The sequence below is a fragment of the Protopterus annectens genome, chromosome 12.part0 (genome assembly GCF_019279795.1).
Source record: "Protopterus annectens isolate FY-2018-M chromosome 12.part0, PAN1.0, whole genome shotgun sequence".
NCBI classification, from domain to species: Eukaryota; Metazoa; Chordata; order Ceratodontiformes; family Protopteridae; genus Protopterus; species Protopterus annectens.
The window spans coordinates 4,483,562-4,506,174 of record NC_056746.1 but is presented as its reverse complement, the minus strand read 5'-3'; the positions used below and the strand labels follow the sequence as shown (position 1 = coordinate 4,506,174).

The 22,613-nt window shown below is 44.1% G+C and overlaps 1 protein-coding gene across 1 annotated transcript in view; it reads right to left on the bottom strand.

Annotated features, from left to right (window-relative positions):
• The window catches only part of LOC122817306 (serine/threonine-protein kinase SMG1-like), a gene marked incomplete in the record, with an annotated part of 2,898,779 nt that overhangs the window by 717,198 nt on the left and 2,158,968 nt on the right, over nt 1-22,613 (bottom strand). The window contains 2 exon segments of the mRNA XM_044090530.1: nt 18,801-18,910; nt 18,993-19,131. Coding sequence (XP_043946465.1) covers nt 18,801-18,910; nt 18,993-19,131 — 249 coding nt within the window.

Here is a 22,613-nt window from a genome sequence, read left to right as displayed (position 1 = left end):
GGAAGGGTAGGCTGAGAAGAAGACTCCCCTCTAGCCTGCAGCCAATGAAAGAACCTTTCCCATTTGCCAGCGTAGAACTTCCTAGTGCTCGGCCTCCTGGCCTCCCTCAGCACATCAACCACCTGTTGGGAAAGGAAAGAAGATAAGGAAGGAGTCATACTATGAGCCATGCTGCCAAATGAAGGGACTAAAGATGAGGATGCAGAATAATTCCCCCTTCCTGAACCAAAAGATCTGGCTACAGAGGAAGATGCCAAGGAGGAAACTGAGCAAGACTGCGAAGCAGTGGATACCAATGCTGTCTGGGCCAGTCCTGAGCTATGAGAATAGTCCTTGGTCGTTCATCTCTGATCTTCAACAACACTCTGAGTGGAAGAGGAGGGAAAACACGTACATTGATAGCAACGTCCAAGGGAAGGACAGATCATCCACTCTCCAGGCTCTGCTGTGATGCTGTCTGGTGCAAGACAGAGGTAGAAGATGATTGTCCGGGGAGGAGAAAAGTTCCACCTGAGGCATGCCCCAATGTTGAATGATGCTGCAAAAAACTGCTCTGCTCAGCTGCCACTCACGAGGATCCAGGGTTCGCCTGTTCAACTGGTCTGCCAAAACATTGAGCCTTCCTGGAAGGAACTGAGCTAGGAGATGCAGGTCCAGGGATGCTGCCATGGACCAAAGATTCATGCTTTGTCTGCACAGGGGGTAAGAATGAGTGCCTCCCTGCTTGTTGATGTACCACATGACTGTGGTGTTGCCTGTTCTGACAAGTAGGGTCCCTGGAGAAAGAAGGTGCTTGAAGGCTAGCAAGGCCTGTTCAACTGCAATCAACTCCTTTAGATTTATGTGCAGGTGCATCTGCTGGGTGTTCCACCGTCCCTGTATGCATCTACCATCCAGGTGTGCTGCGCAGGTGTAGTCCGATGCGTCAGTAGTCAGAACTTGAGTGGCAGGAGGTGTCTGAAAGGGCATGCCCTTGTTCTGTAGACAGGCTGTTGCCCACCAGCCCACCATAGCTCACAAAGCCAGTGTGCCGAACAGTCACAGCCCTTAAGGCTAAACAATACACCTGATACACTTGTAATAGGTGACTATAGTCAGGCACACTGACGTCCCGCTCACCAGGCTGAACAAGGAGAAGGTCACGGTGAGCTGCCTGTCGGGCGCTAGGATCCGCCACATAACACAAGCACTCAGGTCACTCCAAGGCAAGTACAAATATGACTCGGTCATTGTCCATGCTGGTGTGAACGACCTGAGACAGGCCTCCCTGGACTACATGAAAAGAGACAGAGGAGCTCTCTGAGCATGTAGCCCAGGCCGGTATGACCCTGACCTTGAGTAGCATCTTACCCTCGCCAAGAATGATGCCACAATATGAAGACAAGATGATTAATTTCAACAATTGGCTTAAGTATTGGTGTCATTCAAAGGGGATCCAATGCCTGTCAGCCTGGGATGACATGCTCGACAAGCCACGATGCTTCGCTAGGGACGGCTTGCACCTGTCACCCCTGGGCTTTCGGATATTGGCAAAGGCTCTTGCTTCCCCCATAGTGCCTTTTTTAGGCAAGGCTCAAAAGACAAACCCACCTCCATAGGTATCACAAGGGATAAGAAACTAAGAGTAATGCTACTCAACGCCAGAAGTCTAAACCTCAAGATGCATGCACTCGAAACTCTCCTTAGCATGGAGAACATCGATATCTGTGCAGTAACAGAAACCTGGTTGAAGGCTCCCGAGAGCACCCCAGCACTACCAGGTTATACCTCATACCATGCTTTTCGGCCCCCAAACTTGGACCGAACCACAAAAGGAGGGGGAATATCAATATTCGTCAAAGATACCCACACCTCCAGGTTGGTGGCACAGCACGAAGCATCAGAGACTATCCATGTGCAACTAACAGCGGGTAAAACTGCCTTCCAGTTTATAGCCTGCTACAGATCACCCCTCCCAAACCCAGGAACCCCACTCGGCCTTCCTGAGAACAGAAAATATGAAGGTCTCTCCAAACACCATTATATTGGGCGACTTCAACTACCCAAACAGACTGGGAGCATTACTCTAGCTCCAACACCCTAGCCCAAAGGTTCCTAGAATTTATAAACTCAAATGCTATGGAACTGGTGACCACTCCCACAAGAGAGGAAAACGTACTGGACCTGATCATCACCAACATGGGGACTCTATGCTCCAGACCAGAAGTGTATCCCTCACTGGTAAGATCAGACCATAAACTAATCTCACTGGATATTCACATCCCCACCCCCTGCCCAGAAAACCACAGTGAAAACTTCTCTAAAGCAAATTTCACACTCCTCAAAACCGAGGTGGAATCCTTCAAAGCCCCCGAGCCTGTGGAAAATACGACCAAGACAGCAGAATCCTTTATAAACTCATTCTATGAACACCTTCAGGAATGCATGGATCATGCAATCCCAAATAAAACCAAGACCCAATCCTCCAAAGGCAGACGTCCTGTCTGGTGGACCCCAGCCATAAACAAACTATACAATAGAAGGAGGAAGCTACTACATGATAGAGCAAAATCCCAAAAAGGGAAGGCATCTCTGATCAGTATTAGCAAAAAAACTACGGGCACTCATAAAATCGTCTAAGGCCAGCTTTGAGAGAAAAATTGCACAGGACACTAAGGATAATCACAAGGCTTTCTTTAGTTATGTTAGGAACCTGGGTGGGAATTCCCAGATATGCTCAGAATTACTCCAAAATGACAAAAAATACATCGAACCCACAGACATTGCCAACATCCTAGCTGACAGGTTCAGCGCAGCCCCCCCCCCCACCACCAAAAGGGAAAATATCTATCCCAGCAGAGTGCTGCCCCCCCCCCCGACATCTCAGATGCTCAGGTAAGAGCCACCCTCTCCAAAGCAAAAAAACACAGCATCGATGGGACCAGACGGTGTCCCGGGCTGCGTCCTACATGAACTCCAAGAAGAGCTGAACCCAAACATAAAACTATTGTTCAATCTCAGCCTTACTACAGGATATGTACCCAAAGAGTGGCGTACAGCAACAGTGGTCCCTCTCCACAAAGGTGGTGCCTCAACGGATCCTGGAAACTATCGCCCCATAAGCCTGACTAGCTTGGTCTGCAAAGCTATGGAAAGGATCATGGACCTCATAAATAAAGATATCGGGGACCTACAGACACTGGATCCTACCCAGTTCGGCTTTGTTAAGGGCAGATCCTGCCTCTTAAACCTGGTCGACTTCTATGAAACAGTCACCAAGGCCATTGACGAGGGGAAGGTGGTCCACACAGCCTACCTGGACCTTGCAAAAGCCTTCGATACAATACCCCACTCGGGCATTATAGATAAGCTCACCAGCTTAAATATAAACCCCTATGTCACTAGATGGGTTGCAAACTGGCTCAAGCACAAAACACACATGGTTAGAATTGCTGGAGCCATGTCAGACTCCAAACCAGTTACAAGTGGCGTCCCACAAGGCTCAGTCCTGGGACCTCTCTTGTTTGGTATATATTTCTCGGAGGTACAGGCCAACATGGAAGGACTGTGGCTGACCAAGTTCGCAGATGACTGCAAACTGGGTGCCATAATCGACTCTCCAGCTGACACAAGCATCCTCCAAAAGGGCCTCATAGAAACAGACAACTGGTGCCAGAGCCATGGCCTCAAGCTAAACGCCAAAAAGTGTATAGTCATCCCCTTTGGCAAAAACAAAGTGCCCACAAATTACCACATAGGTGGTAATCCATTAAGTACAGAAGAAGTAATTAGGGACCTGGGAACCCAAGTTGACCGCAATCTCTCATTTGACAACCACGTGGCCAAAGTGGTTAGAAAAACATTTTATATAGCCTGCCTAATCATGAAGGGATTCACATCTAGATCAGGGGAGGTCATCGTGCCTCTTTACTCATCCCTCATCAGGCCCATAATTTACAATGCCCCTTTTGGGATGTACCTTACCAGACACCTGCAGCAACTGGAAAGACCCCAAAAGTACCTCACCAAGAGGATCAAAGGGCTCAAACAGATGCCATATGCTGCCCGGTTAAAGAAACTCCAGCTCTACTCAGTGGCATACCGCCTGCTCAGAGGTGATCTGTGCCTGACGTATAAAGCCATGTCCAACCCGGAATTAATGGACATGCCGCACCTCAGAAAATCCAAATCCCATCGAGCTACGTGCTCGAGAGACATGAACCTCAGCACTGAAATAAATAGGACATGCTGGAGGGACAGATTCATAACCCAGAGGGGCTCCCTTCACTCTGGAATAAAATCCCAGTCCAGGTTAGGCAGAGTCCCTCATTGACTCGCTTCAAGAGGAATCTTGAGTGGATGGGAGATCGTAGGTTTACCCCGGGTATCACTTCTGTGTCACTGTTAGACAGAGGCACAGTATACTAACCTCGAAAAAGGGCATAGCAAAATTAATTTAAAATGGGTGGCGAAAGCCAAACACACTCTGGCTAGGCTTATAAATGCCCTAGGGCAGATAGCCTAGTATGAACCTATGAACCTATAACAACTCCGTCTGCAGAGATGGAATCAGAGGGATCATCATAACCAGATCCTGTGTGTGTTTACACCAAATGTTCTTGCGGTACCACTGCAATTCCCTCATATGCAGTCTTGCATATGGAATCATGAGAATACAAGATGCCATGAATCCCAGAGCTTGCAGGTATTTCTATGCAGGGAGCTGGGACAGGCTTGCCAAGTCCTTGAAGTAAACTGACAGAGTTGTCTGCTTCTCCTGGGTGAAATATATCATCTGGACGGCTGTGTTCAGACTCGCTCCCAGGAATGTTATCTCCTTGGATGGTACCATTTTTGATTTTACCTTGTTGAGAGTGTAACCCAGGGAAGAGAAGAGTCTTTACGAATTTCAGATCCTTTAGTAGCTGCTCCTGAGAACTTGCTTGAGTCAGATAATCATCCAAGTATGGGTGAATCTGAATTTTCTTCTGCCTGCAAAAAGCAATGACTGGGAGTAGGCACTTCGTGAAGACTCTGGGAGCAGTGGATAAGCCAAAAGGCAGCGCGGAGAATTGATAATGTTGCTTGCCCACTCTGAAACGAAGATACTGCCTGCAACTTTGCCAGATAGGGATGTGCAGATAAGCCTCTGAGATCCAAGATTACCAGCCAGAAATCCTTTTCTAGCATTGGTAGCAACAGATGCAGAGTGAGCATTTTGAACTTTGGAATCACTAGAAAAGAATTCAGAATGGAAAGATCTAGGATAGGACGACAGGTGCCGTCTTTTTTTGGAACTAGAAAAAGCCTGGAATAAGTGCCCTGGCCTACCTGCTGAGCAGGAACCGTCTCTATTGCTCCCAGATGAAACAAAGACAAAATTTGTTTTTCTACTTCTGCCTTTTGGTTTGGAGGTACATCTGGGAATCCCTTGGGAGCTGGAAAGGTGCAGAAAGAAAACTTGTGCACCAGGGACACACTTCTGAGCACCCATTTGTCATTTGTGATAGAGGCCCAGACATCTGAAAAAAGGGCTACCCTTCCCTCTAAAGGACTCTCCAGGCAAGCAAGAACAGGCAGAAGTTGTAAAAGGTCATTGAGAGTGTTTTGACTGAGATGCAGGCTTAGAGCTTCCCGCCTTAGAAGTGGAAGCCTGCCACCACCTAGACCTTTGAGGGTTAGCTGTCTGCCCCTAGAAGATTTGTAACCCCTAGTCCTGGAACGGTTCTGTCTGCTGGTATCAGGAAACGTCCAACTCTTAGAAGGGTAATTCCTGCTAAAGCGAGGGAGTTGAACTTGCAGAAAATCTTTAACAGTTTCATGGACTTGGCCTTATCCTTCATCTTCTTAAGCAGCTCCTCAACTTTGCTGCGAAAAGGATCGTCTTTATGCAAAGGTACATCCAAAAGCTTAGCCTTAACAGGTTCTGGAAGAGGCTGTTGTCTGCGCCAAGCATGCCTTCTCATAACAGATCCAGTAGCCAGAGCCCTACTGGAGGCCTCAAGGATGTCAAAACCACAATGCAAGGAATGCTTAATGACCAGAGTGGCTGAATTCAACACATCTTGCATGTCTTTACTCTATGCCAAAAGAGGTACACTTGCAATTTTAGACTTGATAGCCTCCAAGGTGTGCTGTTGGTACTTCAGCATATGAAAAAGGCAATTGGTAGCCCTAATAGCCAGGGTGGCAGAGGTATAAACTTTCTTGCCCCACCTATCAAGGTTCCAAGATTCACTGCCTGAAGGAACAGGATTCCTGGTAACAGTGGCCTTAACTCCTTTAGAAATAACCTCTGGATCTGCCAATGGGTTCCTGAAAAGAAAGAGATGAGAATCAGGGACTCTGTAGTACCTGTTAGGTTTCCTGGGAGCAGGGGGGACTGAGTTAGGAGACTAGGAATTTTCCAGAAAAACATCAACTTCCAACACAGGGGAATAGCCAGAGGCTTATGCTAAGGCGGATCCAAAAACTCCCTAATCCGTTTCTTTGACTGGGGATAATCCTGGCTTTCCCATTTAAAATGTTCCCGAAGGGTATTTAAAGAGTCACCAAAAGAAAAATCCTTAGGAGGAGAGGCCGAAGGAATGGACTCTTCTGCATCTGAATCCTCAAAGTGAGAAAAAGCCTGAGAAAATTCCTCTTCATCAGCAGAAATGCTGGAAGAATTCGATCCTGAACAGGACAAAACCTCAGGAGAATCATCCCTACAACTTTTAGGAGGATGAGGTGGAGAACCCCCAATAAGAGTTAACAAATCATTAGCCATTTTGACCATTTGGGATTGAGGGGAACCAAAAGGAACTGGAGTCTGCCTTTTCACAGGCATACGAATGGAAGGCTTACCTGCCAGCCTGAAGGACTCGGGAGGCCTGGCAACTGCCGAAAGAACAGCAGGAGTGGAAGAAAGAAGTTTCCTGTCTGAGAGTAAAAGCTGAGCCCTCGGACCCTGGAGTCAGCTTAGCAGTACTGGCCCCAGCAGAAGAGGCAACCAGCGACAGGTCGGAAGACAAACCGTAGGCCGAAGGCCTAAGAGACTCTGACATAATCAAGGCCTGCGGATGTACACCTGCAGACTGCAGGGACTGCGAATGCGTCTCACTGGCTCCTGCCTGACTGACGACCAACTTAACCTCATCCGAGGACTTAGTTTTCTGAGGCCTGTCTCAGTCCTTGTCCTTAAGCTTTTTTGGAATATCTGAAGCCTGAAAACTGGCAGACGCCATACCAACAAACTTGGGCCAAACTCCGAAATGCTTAGCCAAAATCTTAGCCCAACAGCAGACAGTACGCAGATTAAAGGAGACAAAAAGATTACAATTGGGAACGTCGTGATCAAGGCCTAAACAGATAATTCAATAGGAATGAAAATTTCCATGGGGAATCTGCTTTCCACAGGTAAGGCAATTACTAACTTTTTCTGACATTCGTTAAGGCAAGAAAAGAGGATCCCCAATGGGGTACTTAGCTGTAGTAGACTTCAACTCTTTGTGGTCGGAAACCAACAAAAGCAAACTGCCGACAGGCACTAGTGCCTGAAAAGCTTCGGGCTCCGCGGCAAGGAAGACTGAGGAAGTGACTTTGTCTGCCTCCTTTTGTATCGGACGCCCTGACGTCCTTTACAACAGACGGCAACTGACGTCATTTTTACTTACCTTTGGTATTCTGGCTGACTGGGGGCTACTGGGAGACGGATAAACCATTTGTTAGGACTGAAACACAAACATCAAGTTGAGCAAGATAGGATTTTTTTTTTTTACTGCCTTGGATGCATGCTGATTAAAGGCTAGGTTACCATCCACATGAGTTCACAGATCCTTCACTAGTAAATCAACTTATAGGAGTGTTTTACTGATAACTTAGCTACCTGTTGTAGCAAACTTCCTAAAAGGTACTATAATGCATTTACTGGAAGGGTTTTAACACCAAGCATTTGTCTGTTAGACCTTTCTGAAAAGTACCTCTTTTTGGGGTGACTCAATGACTGCTCCCAGTTTGTAATCAGCAGCAAACTTGGTCAGCCACAGTTCTCTAACACTGGCTTTGACCTTTGAGAAGTAGATGACAAAGAGGAGCAGGCACAGCACAGAGCCCTGAGTGACTCCACTGTTGACAGACCACTTTGTGGAGATGGATTCACAGTTCCTAACCTCTAGGGTCACATCAGTGGGCCAGCTAATTATCCATTGTCTTATAAAGGGATATATGCCTAGTTCCACAAGTTTGCTGACAATGCCTGAGCTGGAGTAAGACATTGTATCAAATGCTTTAGCCAGATCTAGGAAGGCAGTATGCAATGCTTTCCACTCATCCATTGTCTTAGTGACCTTAAAAAAGTTCACCAGGTTCAACAAGCAAGACTTCACTTTGAAAAAGAAACTGGGATGGATCCAGTGTCTGAAGGTCTCCTATGCCCTTGTTGATTATTTCCATGATAATTCTTTCTATGTCTTTGCAAATAAGACTAGTCAGACTAATGGGGGATGACTGGCACAGTCCTCCATTCATGTGGCATTACAGTTAAACAGTGACTCCAAGGATCCTGACAAGTCATATTTTAGACTGCTCAGGATCAATTCAGGATTATTAACTGGGGCCCATTGAGGCTGTGTTATCTTAAGTGAGTGCAGGCAGTACATGCTCCCTACCGAGGTAGTCAGACCGGTAAAGTTTGAGGCAGGGCCGGTGCTAGCATTTTGGGGGCCCTCAGCAAGTGTCATGCTGGGGGCCCTACCTAGGAAGATGTCAGGTGTAGCCACACCCCCTTCTCTCTACTTCAATCCTCAAAGTTTGCAAGAAAACCAAATTGCTTTGAAGGACAGATTACAATATCAAGCACGATCTGAAACAGTCACAAAGCTCATACCCCCTCTATCACCAACCTCTCAGCACATAAGATTAGGACTTTAAAACACTGGGCTTCTGAGCTAATAAAGATACTAGAACAGATTTTGCTGTAGCATGCGTTGAATGAACCCACATTTTTTGTGGGTAACAGACCAAAAATACCAGGTAAACATCTCAACATTGGACATAATTCTCACAGCCCCTACCCCCGCCTAATGTTTCAGCACATTTCTAGACAAAGCCAAAAATAATCAAAGAACAAACCCATAACATCAGAGATAGCATTACACATTGCTATTATTAACTTACAAAGGTACTAGAATTAGAGTATGCAATAGTATGAATTAAAACATCAGTACATTCTGCGGAATTCTCACAGCCCTTAACCTCCCAATGTTTCAGCACAATTCCAGATAAAGCCAAAATTAATTGCACAGCAGAGATATAATGTTAGTAATAGTTTTAAGCATTCAGTTTGAAACTTATAAAGATAAGTTCTCCACCACCAAACTCTTAGCACAGTAATTGTGAATGAAGTAGAAAAAAAAAGACAAAGGCGTAACGTTACAGATTTAAATCACATGGCTTATGAGTCAATAAAGATGATAGTATAACAGATTTTGCAGTAGCATGCATTGCTTGAACCATTTTTTTTTTATGAGAAACAGACCAAAAATACCAAACATCAGAACACAGTGCAACATTTTCACAACCCCTACCATCCTCCTAAACTTTGAGCACAATTCTAGATTAAGCCAAAAATAATTGCAGAACAAAGATGGAACATCTGGGATAGTTTTAAACACTGCTATTACAAATGCAGAAAAAGTTGTAGAACAGAGTTTGCATTAAAATTATATTTGTGCATTCTGCAACATTCTTTCAGTACACTTCTGGACAAAGAAAAAAAAAAGGCAAAGGCATAACATCAGCTTTTGAACACTCATCTAAAACTTATTAAGATGCTAGAACAGGTCTTGCATTGCATGAACTCAATTTTTTCATGAGAGAACAAAAAATCCCAAGCAGATATGAGGACACTCTATAACACACTCACACCCCCCTTTCAACCTCTCAGCACAATTCTGGACAAAGTAAAAAATCATAGACCAAAGGCATAACACAAGAGATAGTTGCAAATATTGCTGTTACAAAGAAAAAAAACCCAAAACATTTACAGTCACTATGACCCCACTACCACTTTCACCACAATTCTGGAGAAAGCAAAAGTAAATAAATAAAAAATATGACTATTCATATGCAGGACTGAGTAAAAAAACTAAAATCTGAACATTATCACAGACAAGCCACCCCCCCCCCCCCCCAATCTCTTAGCACAAGAACTTTGGACAAAGCTAAAATAAAACTTTTTAAACCAAAGCCTCTCTCCACACCCCAATCCTCCAAGAATTCTGTGGACAAATATTACAGTCCATCTCCCTGCCCCCCCCCCCCCAAAAAGTTATAAAAACTTTGAATTTATTACTGCTCAATATCTGTGTTGTTTGGCTTCTGCTACATACCTGCAATCAACTGCATTACTAGCTGAGTTGAGTACAAACTCCATGTTAAAGACTGTACTGCCATTTCATTTTCTATTTAATTGTTTCATTGAATATTGTGTTGGTGTCTCTCTGTAGTTATTTATTTTTCTATTTAATTGTTTCATAGAATACTGTGGTCTCTGAAGTTAGTTTCATGCCCACCCTCCCTGTTCTTGTTTTGGTATTAATCTTGGTGGCTTTGGAACTGCCCGCCCCTCCTGTAAATTTGTGTTTGAACACTCCTCCTGGGTCTATCTCATTTGCTCACTCAACAGAGTACAGTGAGATCATATTTTGACTTCAGACACTCCTACCAGTCCCATCTGTTCAGCTCTAACCCAGCTCTATTCCAGTCTAGTGTCACTAGCTCACTCTACCTAATAGAGAGAGAACATTTGTGAAGGAAGGGTAAGCCACTTAGGTCCTTAATTTTGAATTATCTTCCGTTTCTCCTTTCTCCCTTTCTACTTTCCAAAAAAAATGTTTTTTTAAGCTTGTTTCCCGCCTTTCCTTTAACTAGTCTAGTCCAGATACAGATTTGCTGTAACCAAGACTGTGTGTAAGCTTCTGAGCCCACAAAGCCTTTCTGTGTTGGAGGGAAGCCTTCTAGCTCATCAGTGGGAGTGGTAAGCACTAGTTGGCTTACCTACCACAAGAGTGGTTTCTGGCCCAGAAATTGTAGTCTAATGGCCGTTTGAACAGTTTTTCCATCTCTTTCAACTTTTTAGTTTAAAAGCCTGCGTTTGCGCTTGTTTCCCACTTTCCTGTAACTAGTCTAGCCAAGATACAGATTTGCTGTATTCAGGAGTGTTTGTAAGTTTCTGAGCCCCCAAGCCTTTCTGTGTTGGAGGGAAGCATTCTAGCTTATCAGTGGGAGTGATAAGCATTAGGTAGCCTATCTACCACAAGATCCAGATACAGATTCCTAGTTTTAGCACTTGAATTTGCTTATTCGCTCAGCACTTGTTCAGAGCTTGTTGTTAGCACTAAATCTACAAATTACTACAGCACTCAACCTTCCTCTTTACCTAGAGGAAAACAGGTTTTGTACTTACTTTCCTCACTTGTTTAGAGAAAGACGGCTCTTATACTCACTTTCCTCACCTGACTAGAAGAAAGTAGTTTTTTATTCAGGCATGTCCAAGGGTCAGCTCCCAGTGTTCTTAGGTTATATGACAATACAAGTTAAGTTAATGACAATACATAGGCTCATAGATTAGTACTAGGCTAACTGCCTTTGCGAGCCATTTTAAGCCTAGCCAATTATTCCTTGTGAGACTCAAACCCTGTACCTTGTGGTTGTAAGGCAAACACCTTAACCACTAGGCCACCCTCCCATTGCATCTATCTATCTGATGAATCTGGGCACCTTGGGGCAATGTAGCAGTTGCCTCAAGTACACAGACAACCCTCTCCTCCTACCACCCAACACCACAACCTGTAAGAGATGCACTTATATAGCAAAACTGGAGGTAAAGCTCTCTCCACCTAAGAATGAACTTGACAGTCAAGAGGAGAAGGTAAACACTTGGCACCACACTCATCACATAGTCCCAACTAAACCTACACCACCAAAATTCACACATGGATACACAAACTTTCGCAGAGGCTTTCAATAAATCTGCTCAAGCAACAGAGACCTCCAAAGCAGAAACGCAAGCAACCTCCACCCAACACAACCCAAATGACACACAGCTCACAGACTCAAGTGTGCCACTCAACACCACAGCCCATAAAGCAAAACAACGTACCCAACACACTAGTCATAGGTGACTCTAGTCAGGCACACTGATGTCCCACTCACCAGACTAAACAAGGAGAAGGTTACTGTCAGCTGCCAGGATCCACCACATAACCCGCGCACTTAGGTCACTCCACAAGTACAAATATGACTCTGTCATTGTCCATGTTGGTGTGAATGACCTGAGATGTACCTCACTGGACTACATGAAAAGGGACATGGAAGAACTCTCCGATCTTGTAGCCCAGGCAGGTATGGCCCTAGCCCTGAGTAGAATCCTGCCATCGCCCAGAATGATACCGCAGTTCAAGGACAAAATGATTGACTTCAACAACTGGCTAAGCTTCTGGTGTCATTCTAAGGGGATCCAGTATCTGTCTGCCTAGGACATGGTCGACAGACCACGATGCTTTGCCAGAGATGGCCTGCACCTGTCACCCCTGGGATTCTGGATACTGGCTAAGGCTCTTGCTGCCCCTATAGTGCCTTTTTTAGGCAAGGTCCAGATGACAAATTCACCACCGTAACAGGAACAGGTAAGTAAAAACTGAGGGTAATGCTAGAAGTCTAAATCTCAAAATGCACTCCAGAGGCACTCTTTAAAATGGAGAACATCAATATCTGTGCAGTGACTGAGACTTGGTTCAAGGATCCAGAGAGCACCCCTGCATTACCAGGTTATATAACTCACACCACACTTTTCGGCCACCTAACTTGGACCGGAACACCAAAGAGGGAGGTGTGTCCATATTCATTAAGGGTATCCACACCTCCACGCAAATTGCTCAGCATAACACATCCAAGGTTATCCAAGTGCAACCAACTCTGGGCAAAACTGCAATCCAAATTGTAGCTTGCTACAGATCCCCCACCATGCCCCAGGATTCCCACTCCACTTTTCTTGATGTACTAGAAAATATTAGGGTTCAACCAAACACCATAATAATGGGCGATTTCAACTACCCCACCATTAACTGGGAAAACTACTCATGTACCAACTCCTTCGCTCAACACTTTCTGGAATTCATAAATTCCAATGCCCTGGATCAACTTATCCACACCTCCACCAGGGGCAACAATATCCTAGACCTAATCATTATCAACATGAGTGACCAGTGTTCCACACCTGAAGTCAACTCCTCGGTCAGATTGGACCCTAAGCTAATCACCCTAGATATCCAAATCCCACCACCACCCCCCATTACGGAAATCACAGTAAACCATTTCTCCAAAGCCAACTTCATGCTTAAGACAGAAGTGGTAACACTCATGCAGATGGACAATACAGTTACGACTGCTGAATCCTACACAGATGCACTCTATAAGCACTTACACGAGTGCATGGATCATGCTATCCCAAACAGAGCCAACATGCTATCCTCCAAAAACAGGAAGCCAATCTGGTGGTCCTCTGCCATAAACAAGCTCTACAACAGAAGGAAGAAACTGTTGAGAGTAAAATCCCATGACTGGAGGAGTTCCCTGGTCAGCCTAAGTAAAAAGCTGAGATCCCTTATAAAATCCTCCAAAGCTAACTACGAAAACAAAATTGTCACTGACTCTAGGGACAACCACAAAGCATTCTATAGCTAGGTCAAGAATCTCAATGGCAACACTCAGATCTGCTCCGAGTTGCAGCACAATGGCATGAAAATTACAGAACCCACTGATATTGCCAACATCCTGGCAGATAGGTTCAGTGCTAACTTTACCCCCCCTCTCACCCCCTAAGCGGCCCATAACTATACAGGAAGAATGCAGTCTCTGTAATCACAACCACGCAGGTAAAAGCTGCACTCTCTAATGTCAAAAACACAGCATCTATGGGACCGGACAACATCCCAGGCTGCGTTTTACACGGACTTCAGAACAAACTGGCTTCGCCACTTAAGCACCATGTTTAATCATAGTCTCACATCAGGCTTTGTGCTCACTGAATGGCGCACAGCAACAGTTATCTAACTCCACAAAGAGGGAGCCATTACTGATCCCAGGAACTATCGCCCTATTAGCCTGGTCTGTAAGGCCATGGAACTCAAAGAAATTGGTCACCTCCAAACTCTGGACCCCATCCAGTTCAGGTTTGTCAAAAGCAGATAATGCCTCCTGAACCTGACTGACTTCTTTGAAGCAGTCACCAAAGCTGTAGACAAGGGTAAGGTGGCTCATACAGCCTATCTTGACCTCGCCCAAAGCTTTCAACACCATCCCCCATTCTGGAATTACAGCTAAACTCACTAAACTAGGTATAATTCCCTATGTCACAAGATGGGTTACCAACTGGCTCAATGACAGAACCCACACTGTAAAAGTTGCAGACTCCAAATCTGACTTCAAATCATTGACAAGTGGAGTACAACAGGGTTCAGTCCTGGGACCTCTCCTGTTTGGTATCTACTTCTCTGAAGTACAGGCTAACACAGAAGGCCTTTGGCTAACAAAGTTCGCAGATGACTGCTAACTAGGAGCCATAGTTAAGTCCCCAAATGATGTGGACATCCTACAGAAGGGCCTCACTGAGACAGCTGCCTGGTGTTAGAGCCATGGCCTCAAGCTCACTGCCAAAAAGTGCGCAGTCATCCCCTTTGGTAAAAACACTGTACCCATGAACTACCGCATAGGCGGCAGTCTACTTAATACCGAATGTGTGATAAGAGACCTGGGGGGACCTAGGTGGACAGTAGCCTCTCCTTTGATAATCACATCGCCACAGTAGTCAAGAAATCCTTCTACGTGGCACACCATCAACAAAAGTGTTCTCATCTGTATAATCAGAAGATTCATAGTCAAGCTCAGCCCTAGGCCTCTTAGAAGGGGGGGGGGGGATTGACCACCCCTGATTACAGTAATAAGATCTTCAGCCATTATGATCATTTGTTTTTTAGTCATAGGGATCTGAACATGTGGCCTGGGCATCAGTTTTTTAGACACAGATTGAGATTTAGGCCTTAGTATAAAAGGTGGAGTCGGTTTAATATGCAAGTCTATAGGCCTGAATACACCCTCAGAAGCCGGTGCCTGCACAGCGGCTCCGGACCCATCCAAGGTAGAGAAATCCGCAGGTTCCATAGGTGAAGCATCTCGCAGCATACCGGACTCCGAATGGTTCTCGGTAGTGGCCTGCGAGTCAGAAGTAGCAGGTATCCGGTATAAAATGTCTGAGTACCGGCGAACTGGCGACTGGCTTAGGAGAAGCGTCGTCGGCAGTTTTTAACCTCAACGGTCTTTTTCTTTGTGTTTTTTTTTTTAATTCCGGTAGTCGGATGGCTAACCGACGTCATTTCTGGATAATTAAACAGAGAAGCGAAATATTTAGAGGCAAAAATGTACAGACGACGGATAGTGCGCTGATTAAATAAAGCAGAAAACCGACAGCAAGGTACGTCGTGGTCAGGGCCTCGGCAAGGAATACAGTACAAATGAAAATCTTTATGAGGTATTTGCTTTACACAAGTAATGCAATTAACTTTTACTGACATCAGTAAGGAGCAAGAAAAAGTTTCCAGGGTATTTAGCATTAAGTTGAAGACTTTGGTTCTGAAACTCTAAAACGAAAATTTCAAGAGTCAGCCGACCAGCACTTTTGCACTGCTTCTGCTTCGGGCACCGCACGGCAAGAAAGACTGATGTAATGGCGTCAGCTGCATGTTTTATACCCCTGACAACCTGATGTCATGGAAGAGGGGCAGCAACCGACGCAGGACCCAAGACTTTGTTAATCAGGCCGACTGAGGGCAACCTGCCAGTAGATTACCCAAATGTAATGACTGCAACAGTGAAACACGAAGAACATCTGTACCTGTCAAGGCCAAAAAGGAGCAATGAGGATTACTGTACTCTTCAATTGAAGTGCTTTCTGAAGAAACTTGAGGATAAACAAAGGATATTGAAGGGCCAAACATGGTGACTGTCCCTAAAGTGGGATAAAGCCCAAGACCCTGCTGCATTATCGAGGGGAGATGCAAATAGGCCACAGCAAGGTTGACCCCATGTGGAAGATCATGTTTGCCACTGACAGAAACCACTCGTGGGGCATGAGGATGGTCCTGCTGAGTTTGTCCGCTAGAAAGTTGGATTTCCCTGGTATATGTGTTGCTACAAGAAAGCGGCTGGAGGAGAACGCCCATTGCCACTCTTTCACTGCTTCTTGAGAAAGTGGGTAGGATTTGGTTCCCACCACATGTTGATGTACCAGACTACTGACATGTCTGTCTGAACTGCAACAGGAAGAAAGCTCTGAAAAGACTGCAAAACTAGAAGCACCGCTCATCTCCAGGATGTTGATATGGAAACGTCTCTTGTAGGGACGGTGTGCCTTTAATGATCCGTCCCAAATAATGTCCTCCTACCCCAAATGGGCAGCATCTGTAGTCAAAGTGGCATTCAGGGGAGGAAGGATAAAAGGGTGTCCTTGACTGATTTTCTTGGGCTGAATCCACCAAAGAGGAGACTTTCTGCAAGCCTGGGACAGGTTTACTGGATGTCTTAGAGTGTTCATGAAAAGACCAATGTACTGCTAGGGTCCAGTGTAGAGTTCTCATGTGGAGCCAGTGCAGTGGGAATTAAAATTGCAGGTGCCACCAACCCTACAGCTGAGGATCAGTTTTGCTGGAGGAGAAGGAAGAGAAAAATTTGTCTGACATGCACCTTCAGTGTAAGAACTCTGTTTAAAGGCAGAAGAGGTGAACTGACGGTGTCTAATTGGGCCCCCATGAACTACAGGACTTGGACTGGTTGAAGTTGTGGTTTGTCCATACTAACAGAGATTCCTAGCAAGTGAGATAACTTTAGCAAATAGTCTCTGTCCTTTACGAGCAGATGTCTGGTTGGTGTAGTGAGGAGCCAGTCATCCAAGTAAGGAAATGAACTGAATCTGAGCAGTCTGAAGGGAGTTGCTACCATTGTCATGCATTTGAACACCCCGGGGGCTGTGGTGACAGCGAAGGGCAGGGCTCTGTACTGATTAATGACCAACACCCAGACAGAAACACAGATACCTTCAAGAGTGCCTGTTCATTTTGACATGACAGCATGTATCGTGAAGATCAACTAAGCACATATATTCATTCTTCTGCAAGAAAAGCAGAAAGAAATGTACCATGACCATACGAAATTTGGAATTCTTTACAAACTGATTTAGGTAACCGAAATCCAATACAGGTCTCAGGTTCCCTGTTTTCTCTGGCACTAAAAAGAACCTTGAGTATAGTCTGGATCTTCTTTGGTCTAGGGGATCCCTCTTGATTGTTTAGCAGCTTTTGGAATTCTATATCTGCAAGCTCCCTCTGATTGGCGGAACATCTGAGGAACATCTGAGAGACATTTTCCTTTCTTTAGGGGCGGTTGGGAAAAGGGAATGAACTATCCTTTGGATGTGATTCTGTGCATCCAAGAATCTTTCATAATGGCTACCTAGGCATCTAGGTGCAAGGATAAGCACCCCTCAACTGGATCCAGAGAGGAACACAGCTGGGTAACCTCTCAGGAGCACTGAAAGGACCAGTCAGAGAAGGAATTTCAAGAGACATGATTTTGTAGACCCCCTATGCAACGGGATATTTACTGGCTCTTTTAGTCATAGGCTTGGACCAACTGCTGTGACACAGAATCTTGAAACAATTCTCAATGCTGCGAGAGAAAAAAAAGAAAGAAAAACTTAAGATGGCAGGGACATATACCACTTTGAATACCACACACATGAAAATATCCTAACAAGGTGACATCAGCAAGGCCACTGGGGAAGGGTGCACTGCTCTGAAAAGTCAGGCCAGATATTAATCTTAACATTACAGATCTCAGCTGAGGTAAATACTGTAACAGTAATCAACATACAGAGCCATTGAGATGCCTTGGAAGACTGCAAGGTGGTATCGCCCTGAAAACCAACAAAGGGATACATAGAGTTTGGGAAGCAAATGAAATGCTAGAGGTAGAACAAGGCTCTTGGACTCATAGGGATGGCTAAATAATTTGTTTGATGTCTGGTGAGAGTTTTCTTCACAGGTACAGAAACTTGGCATGGACTGATGCCAGCAACTAGACAATTCAGTTTAGTCTTAGCACCTGTTTTTCATTCTCATTAATTTAGCATTTACACTGACACACTAATGGACTCGAAAAATCAAGACAACCAAATCTACAGTTGAACTGTGTAACATCTTTATATGGGACAAATTTCAGGTGATGCCACAAGAGCAACAGCAGCAAATGTGTAGCTATCATACAAGGGGACCACTGACCATCAAAAAAAAGTTCAGGTAATGAGTGCCACCAGTAAAAGTCAGATTGTTTACAATGCTGCAAGAATCTTCTGTGAAATAAGACCTGCCAGACAACCCTAACTTTGCCTGTTTTTTTAAAAGACTTTCACCCTCAAATTATAGGGTAAAGGAGAAATTATTCATAAACTGATAGGATATGGTCCAATAAATTAGAAGGTACAAGCTCTGTGGCAACTTTGTCTACAATTCAATAATGCTTCTGAAGTCAGATCATTAAAAAAAAAAAAAGAAGTGGAACCAATTAAATATTTCCAAGTATAAGCGCCTGTTAATTCACAAAGCTAAGCAGTGACATGGACAGCCCATGATCTTTGTTACCTCACCTATCAGTCTAGTGTAATAACCTAAAGCTTAACAGTGTGTTAAAACCATCACAAATGGCATGCTATATCACTGAAATACACTTACCTGCTCACAGGAAAGCCGGAACAATCCTTCCACCCCAGTCACTCCAAATGCAGTAGCAATGTTGTGTGTCATGCGAAATGGAACCTTCTCAGGCACTCTGAGGCTTTTCCCTGTTTTAATCACAATTCAGTTTTAGGATTACATACACCTCAAAAGTTACTAAAACAAACAAGCAAAAATGAAAAATAATACCTTTTTCAAAGCATACATTATAATCAATGTGAACAACTTCTCCTGAAGTCATGTCAATCAACACATTGTCCAAATGACGGTCTCCAAGGCCAATAATGTAGCCCACTACAGACATAACAGCAGTAGATCTTGCATAAGACTGTAAAAACAAACAATAAAAATTTATTTTTATCAGTATTCTTACCAAAAAATGTTAAACACTGTTGTGACACAATTAGCTTTTTTTATTTTGAATATTGGAATAGGTAAATCCTAGGAAGTCTTTAGTGTGCAACAAAAACAAAACAAAACAGTACTGCAGTATTTACAGTAAAGTGGAAACTCTGGAAAGAGCTCTGTAAATATTACTCAACTTGCCCTTATTTTGACAAATGCAATAGGGGGCCTACAAGCCTACACTAACTAAGTCAGGCGAAGTGAACTTGCTGCTATGTTTTAACAAGGTACCTCATTTCAGGACTACCAAGTATTTACTGGAACAAGATTCCAAGCACATGGGATAGGGATACAACCCACAGCCTTCAGATCTTCTCAATACAGAAGGAAAGTGCTACTTGTTCAGTCAATCACAATGAATGCCAAAAAATCAGTCTCCATTTTTTGGTTGAAAAAAAAAATGTAAACTGAAATACCACAAAAATGTCATTTAGACATCAACCATTAAAGTAGTACAGCTAACATATTGCTGGTACTTCATCACAATCAACTGCTTCTCTCACATCACCATAGAATTCAACTACAAACAATTTCTGTCTTTACTTGACGCAATTTATTCTTCAGGAAACTTGCAAGGGACCTATACTACAATCTTCATTTTAAACACAAGCTTAACATTTGTTTAGATAAACTGCTAATGTACTGCACAGCTGTTTACCTAACACTATTCTTACTGAAAGAACTCCACAGCTACAAGCATAGCTTGAGTTAGTGTGTTAGATGACAAGACAAGTAACGCTTGCTAAATGAAAAGTGTGTATTTACAGTGGTGACTTGCACAAAAGCTCATATTGTTACATTCAGATATGCTGTAGCAGATCGGTATGCATAAGAAAAGATCAAAGTAAACCAGTATTCAAGTGAATAAAATTGCAACACAATCCACCATTACTCAATACTCACGACTTAATGTCATTAATGACCTTAACAGTAGCGTGTCAGAAAGTGAAGCAAAACTCTATACCATTTTCTTATTTACTGATCAACCATTATCAAAAACAAATTTTAAAAAAGTGCATGCGCAATAGTCTTGAATTAATCTTAATTTAGTACAGTAGTATTCTAATAAATGAAAAAGCTGATGCTGTAGTCCTGTGAGCAAAACCTGCAGTACTTAAAAAAAAAAGTCCCCTTATGCCCATCTCTGGGTAGCTGAATTCTATACTTAATGGAAATACAACATTAGGAGGCTGTATCAAACAATACAACTTTTCTTTATTTGTAATTGTACTAAATCAGCTATCAGATGTTAAATACTATATGCTGCTTTCCCATGACCACTTTTTCTTTACAGCATGTAAAAATTGCTCACCTCAATTGTCTTTGGGTGACTGAACGCTTTATTCATTCGCAAAGTACAGCACTAAAGTCCAGTATATTACATCTAAAGTGTGTATTACATAGGGATACCACCTGTCCCATTTTACACAGGAAGGTCCCTATATGCGTAGTCTCTGGAGGGGGGGGGGGGGGATGAAAAATGGGAAATGTCTTGGGATTTTGGAGGAAAACATATTTCTTACGTTTTCTCTAAAATCTGTGTGAAACAATTTATCTGAAACAACTGGTGAGCAAGGTAAGACTCTTCACTGATTATACAATCAAAGGCAGCAGTGGAGGATGGTGGCGGTGGGATCCAAGAAAATATTTGGAAAGGTTGATTTAGTGACTGACCAGTCATAGCTGAGGTTCAGTGTAGACAACTGCAAAGTACAGCAGCTGGGTGACAGCAACCCTTGTGTGAGGTATCAGAAGTGAGGCATGCCACTGATGTCAAGACCGTAAGGAAAAGGATTTGAGAGTACTGATTAGGTGATAACCCTGGAATGGACAACAGCAGCAAATAGAATGCTTTATAAGTCTCCAAGTGGGGACACTTCAGAATTAAATCAGTAATATTTCTGCTATACTGGGGCCAGATTAGACAGCAACCTGGGTACTACGTCCACTTCTAGAGACCATAAAAGGAGAGGTATATGGCACTGTTGAAAAGAATCGAGAGGAAAGCCACCAGAAAGCGAGAGAGAAATGGAGAAACATGACTACTGAATTTGAGCACTCTCACCTGAGACCAGAACAGCAAGCATATGTGTGCAAGTGATCGAGCGAGAGAGAGAGAGCACATGCATGAGAGAGAGCTCATACACACAAGAGCGTGCATGTCCATACGTTAGCACGCTGTTATAAGAGTGAAACGGTGCATGTGACAGCCATAGAAAGAGAGAGAGGGCGCGAGGGAGTGTGTGTGTGTGTGCAAGCGAGAGGGAATGAGTGCGCGAGAGGGAATGAGTGCGTGCGAGAGAGAATGAGTGCAAGTGAGCACGAGAGAATGAGTGCGGGCGAGGGCACGCGAGAGACTGCGCTAGCGAGAGTCTCGACTGCGCGCGCAAGCGTGAGAGACTGCGTGAGAGAGGGACAAGCATGTGTGCGAGAGAGTCTCAGAGGGACAAGCGTGCATGTAAGAGAGTCAGAGGGACAAGAGTGCGCATGTGCGAGAGAGACTGCGGGACAAGACTGTGTGTGAGAGACTGAGGGACAAGAGCGCATGCGTGTGTTTCAATTATACGAGTGCACAAGATCATGTCACAAGATATTTTGAGGTTGTCCTGAATAGCAAACATACAAGGTCTGGAGGGGAATGTACAAGTAACCAACTTTAGGGACAAACTAGTATTACGATCTACGAAAAGACTTTACAGAATGGTTGTGGATTCATGGAATGGATTACCAAACTGTCATAAATGAAAGAATTCATGGAAACCTTTCAACAGCGCAAGTGAAAGACAATGCAAAAAAATCACAGAAACAGAAAAGGAGGGGAGATCAGCACTATAAGGACAGCTGTGACAGGCTCACTCGTCTCCCCTTTTACCATCAACCAAATGTAAGATACTGGAAAAAAAAAAGCCTGAATTACTTATTCATTCCTGCACCCAAATACCTAGAAGCCAAGTTGTTTATAAGGACAGGAGTGAGAAGTGCACACTAAGTTGGCCACAATGTGGCTACCTTTCGGTACTGCCAGACATTCAAGTCACAAAAATAATCTAAGACACCCACACAGGCAAGATGTTATAAAACTAAGTAAATAACCCTTAATGTCTCTGCTGAGCAGTGCAGACATTTACACCCCTCCCACTAAGCAGTTTAAATATTGAAAAAGCACTCATTCCAGAAGGATTAACTCCTTTCTCTCTCCTAGATACCGGCATTTCCTTTTCCCACTATAGCCTATCAACTGGAGCATAAAGGTATCTGCAGGCCCATCCACGGATTCTTGTAAATAGAAAAGTTACTAAGCTTTGCCCCAGGTCCACTAGTACAACTTCTGCTTAAGCTCTTCTACAAGCCACCCCCTTTGCAGGTCATGTTGCTGGGATTATGCCAAACTGCTGTGTTGCTCTC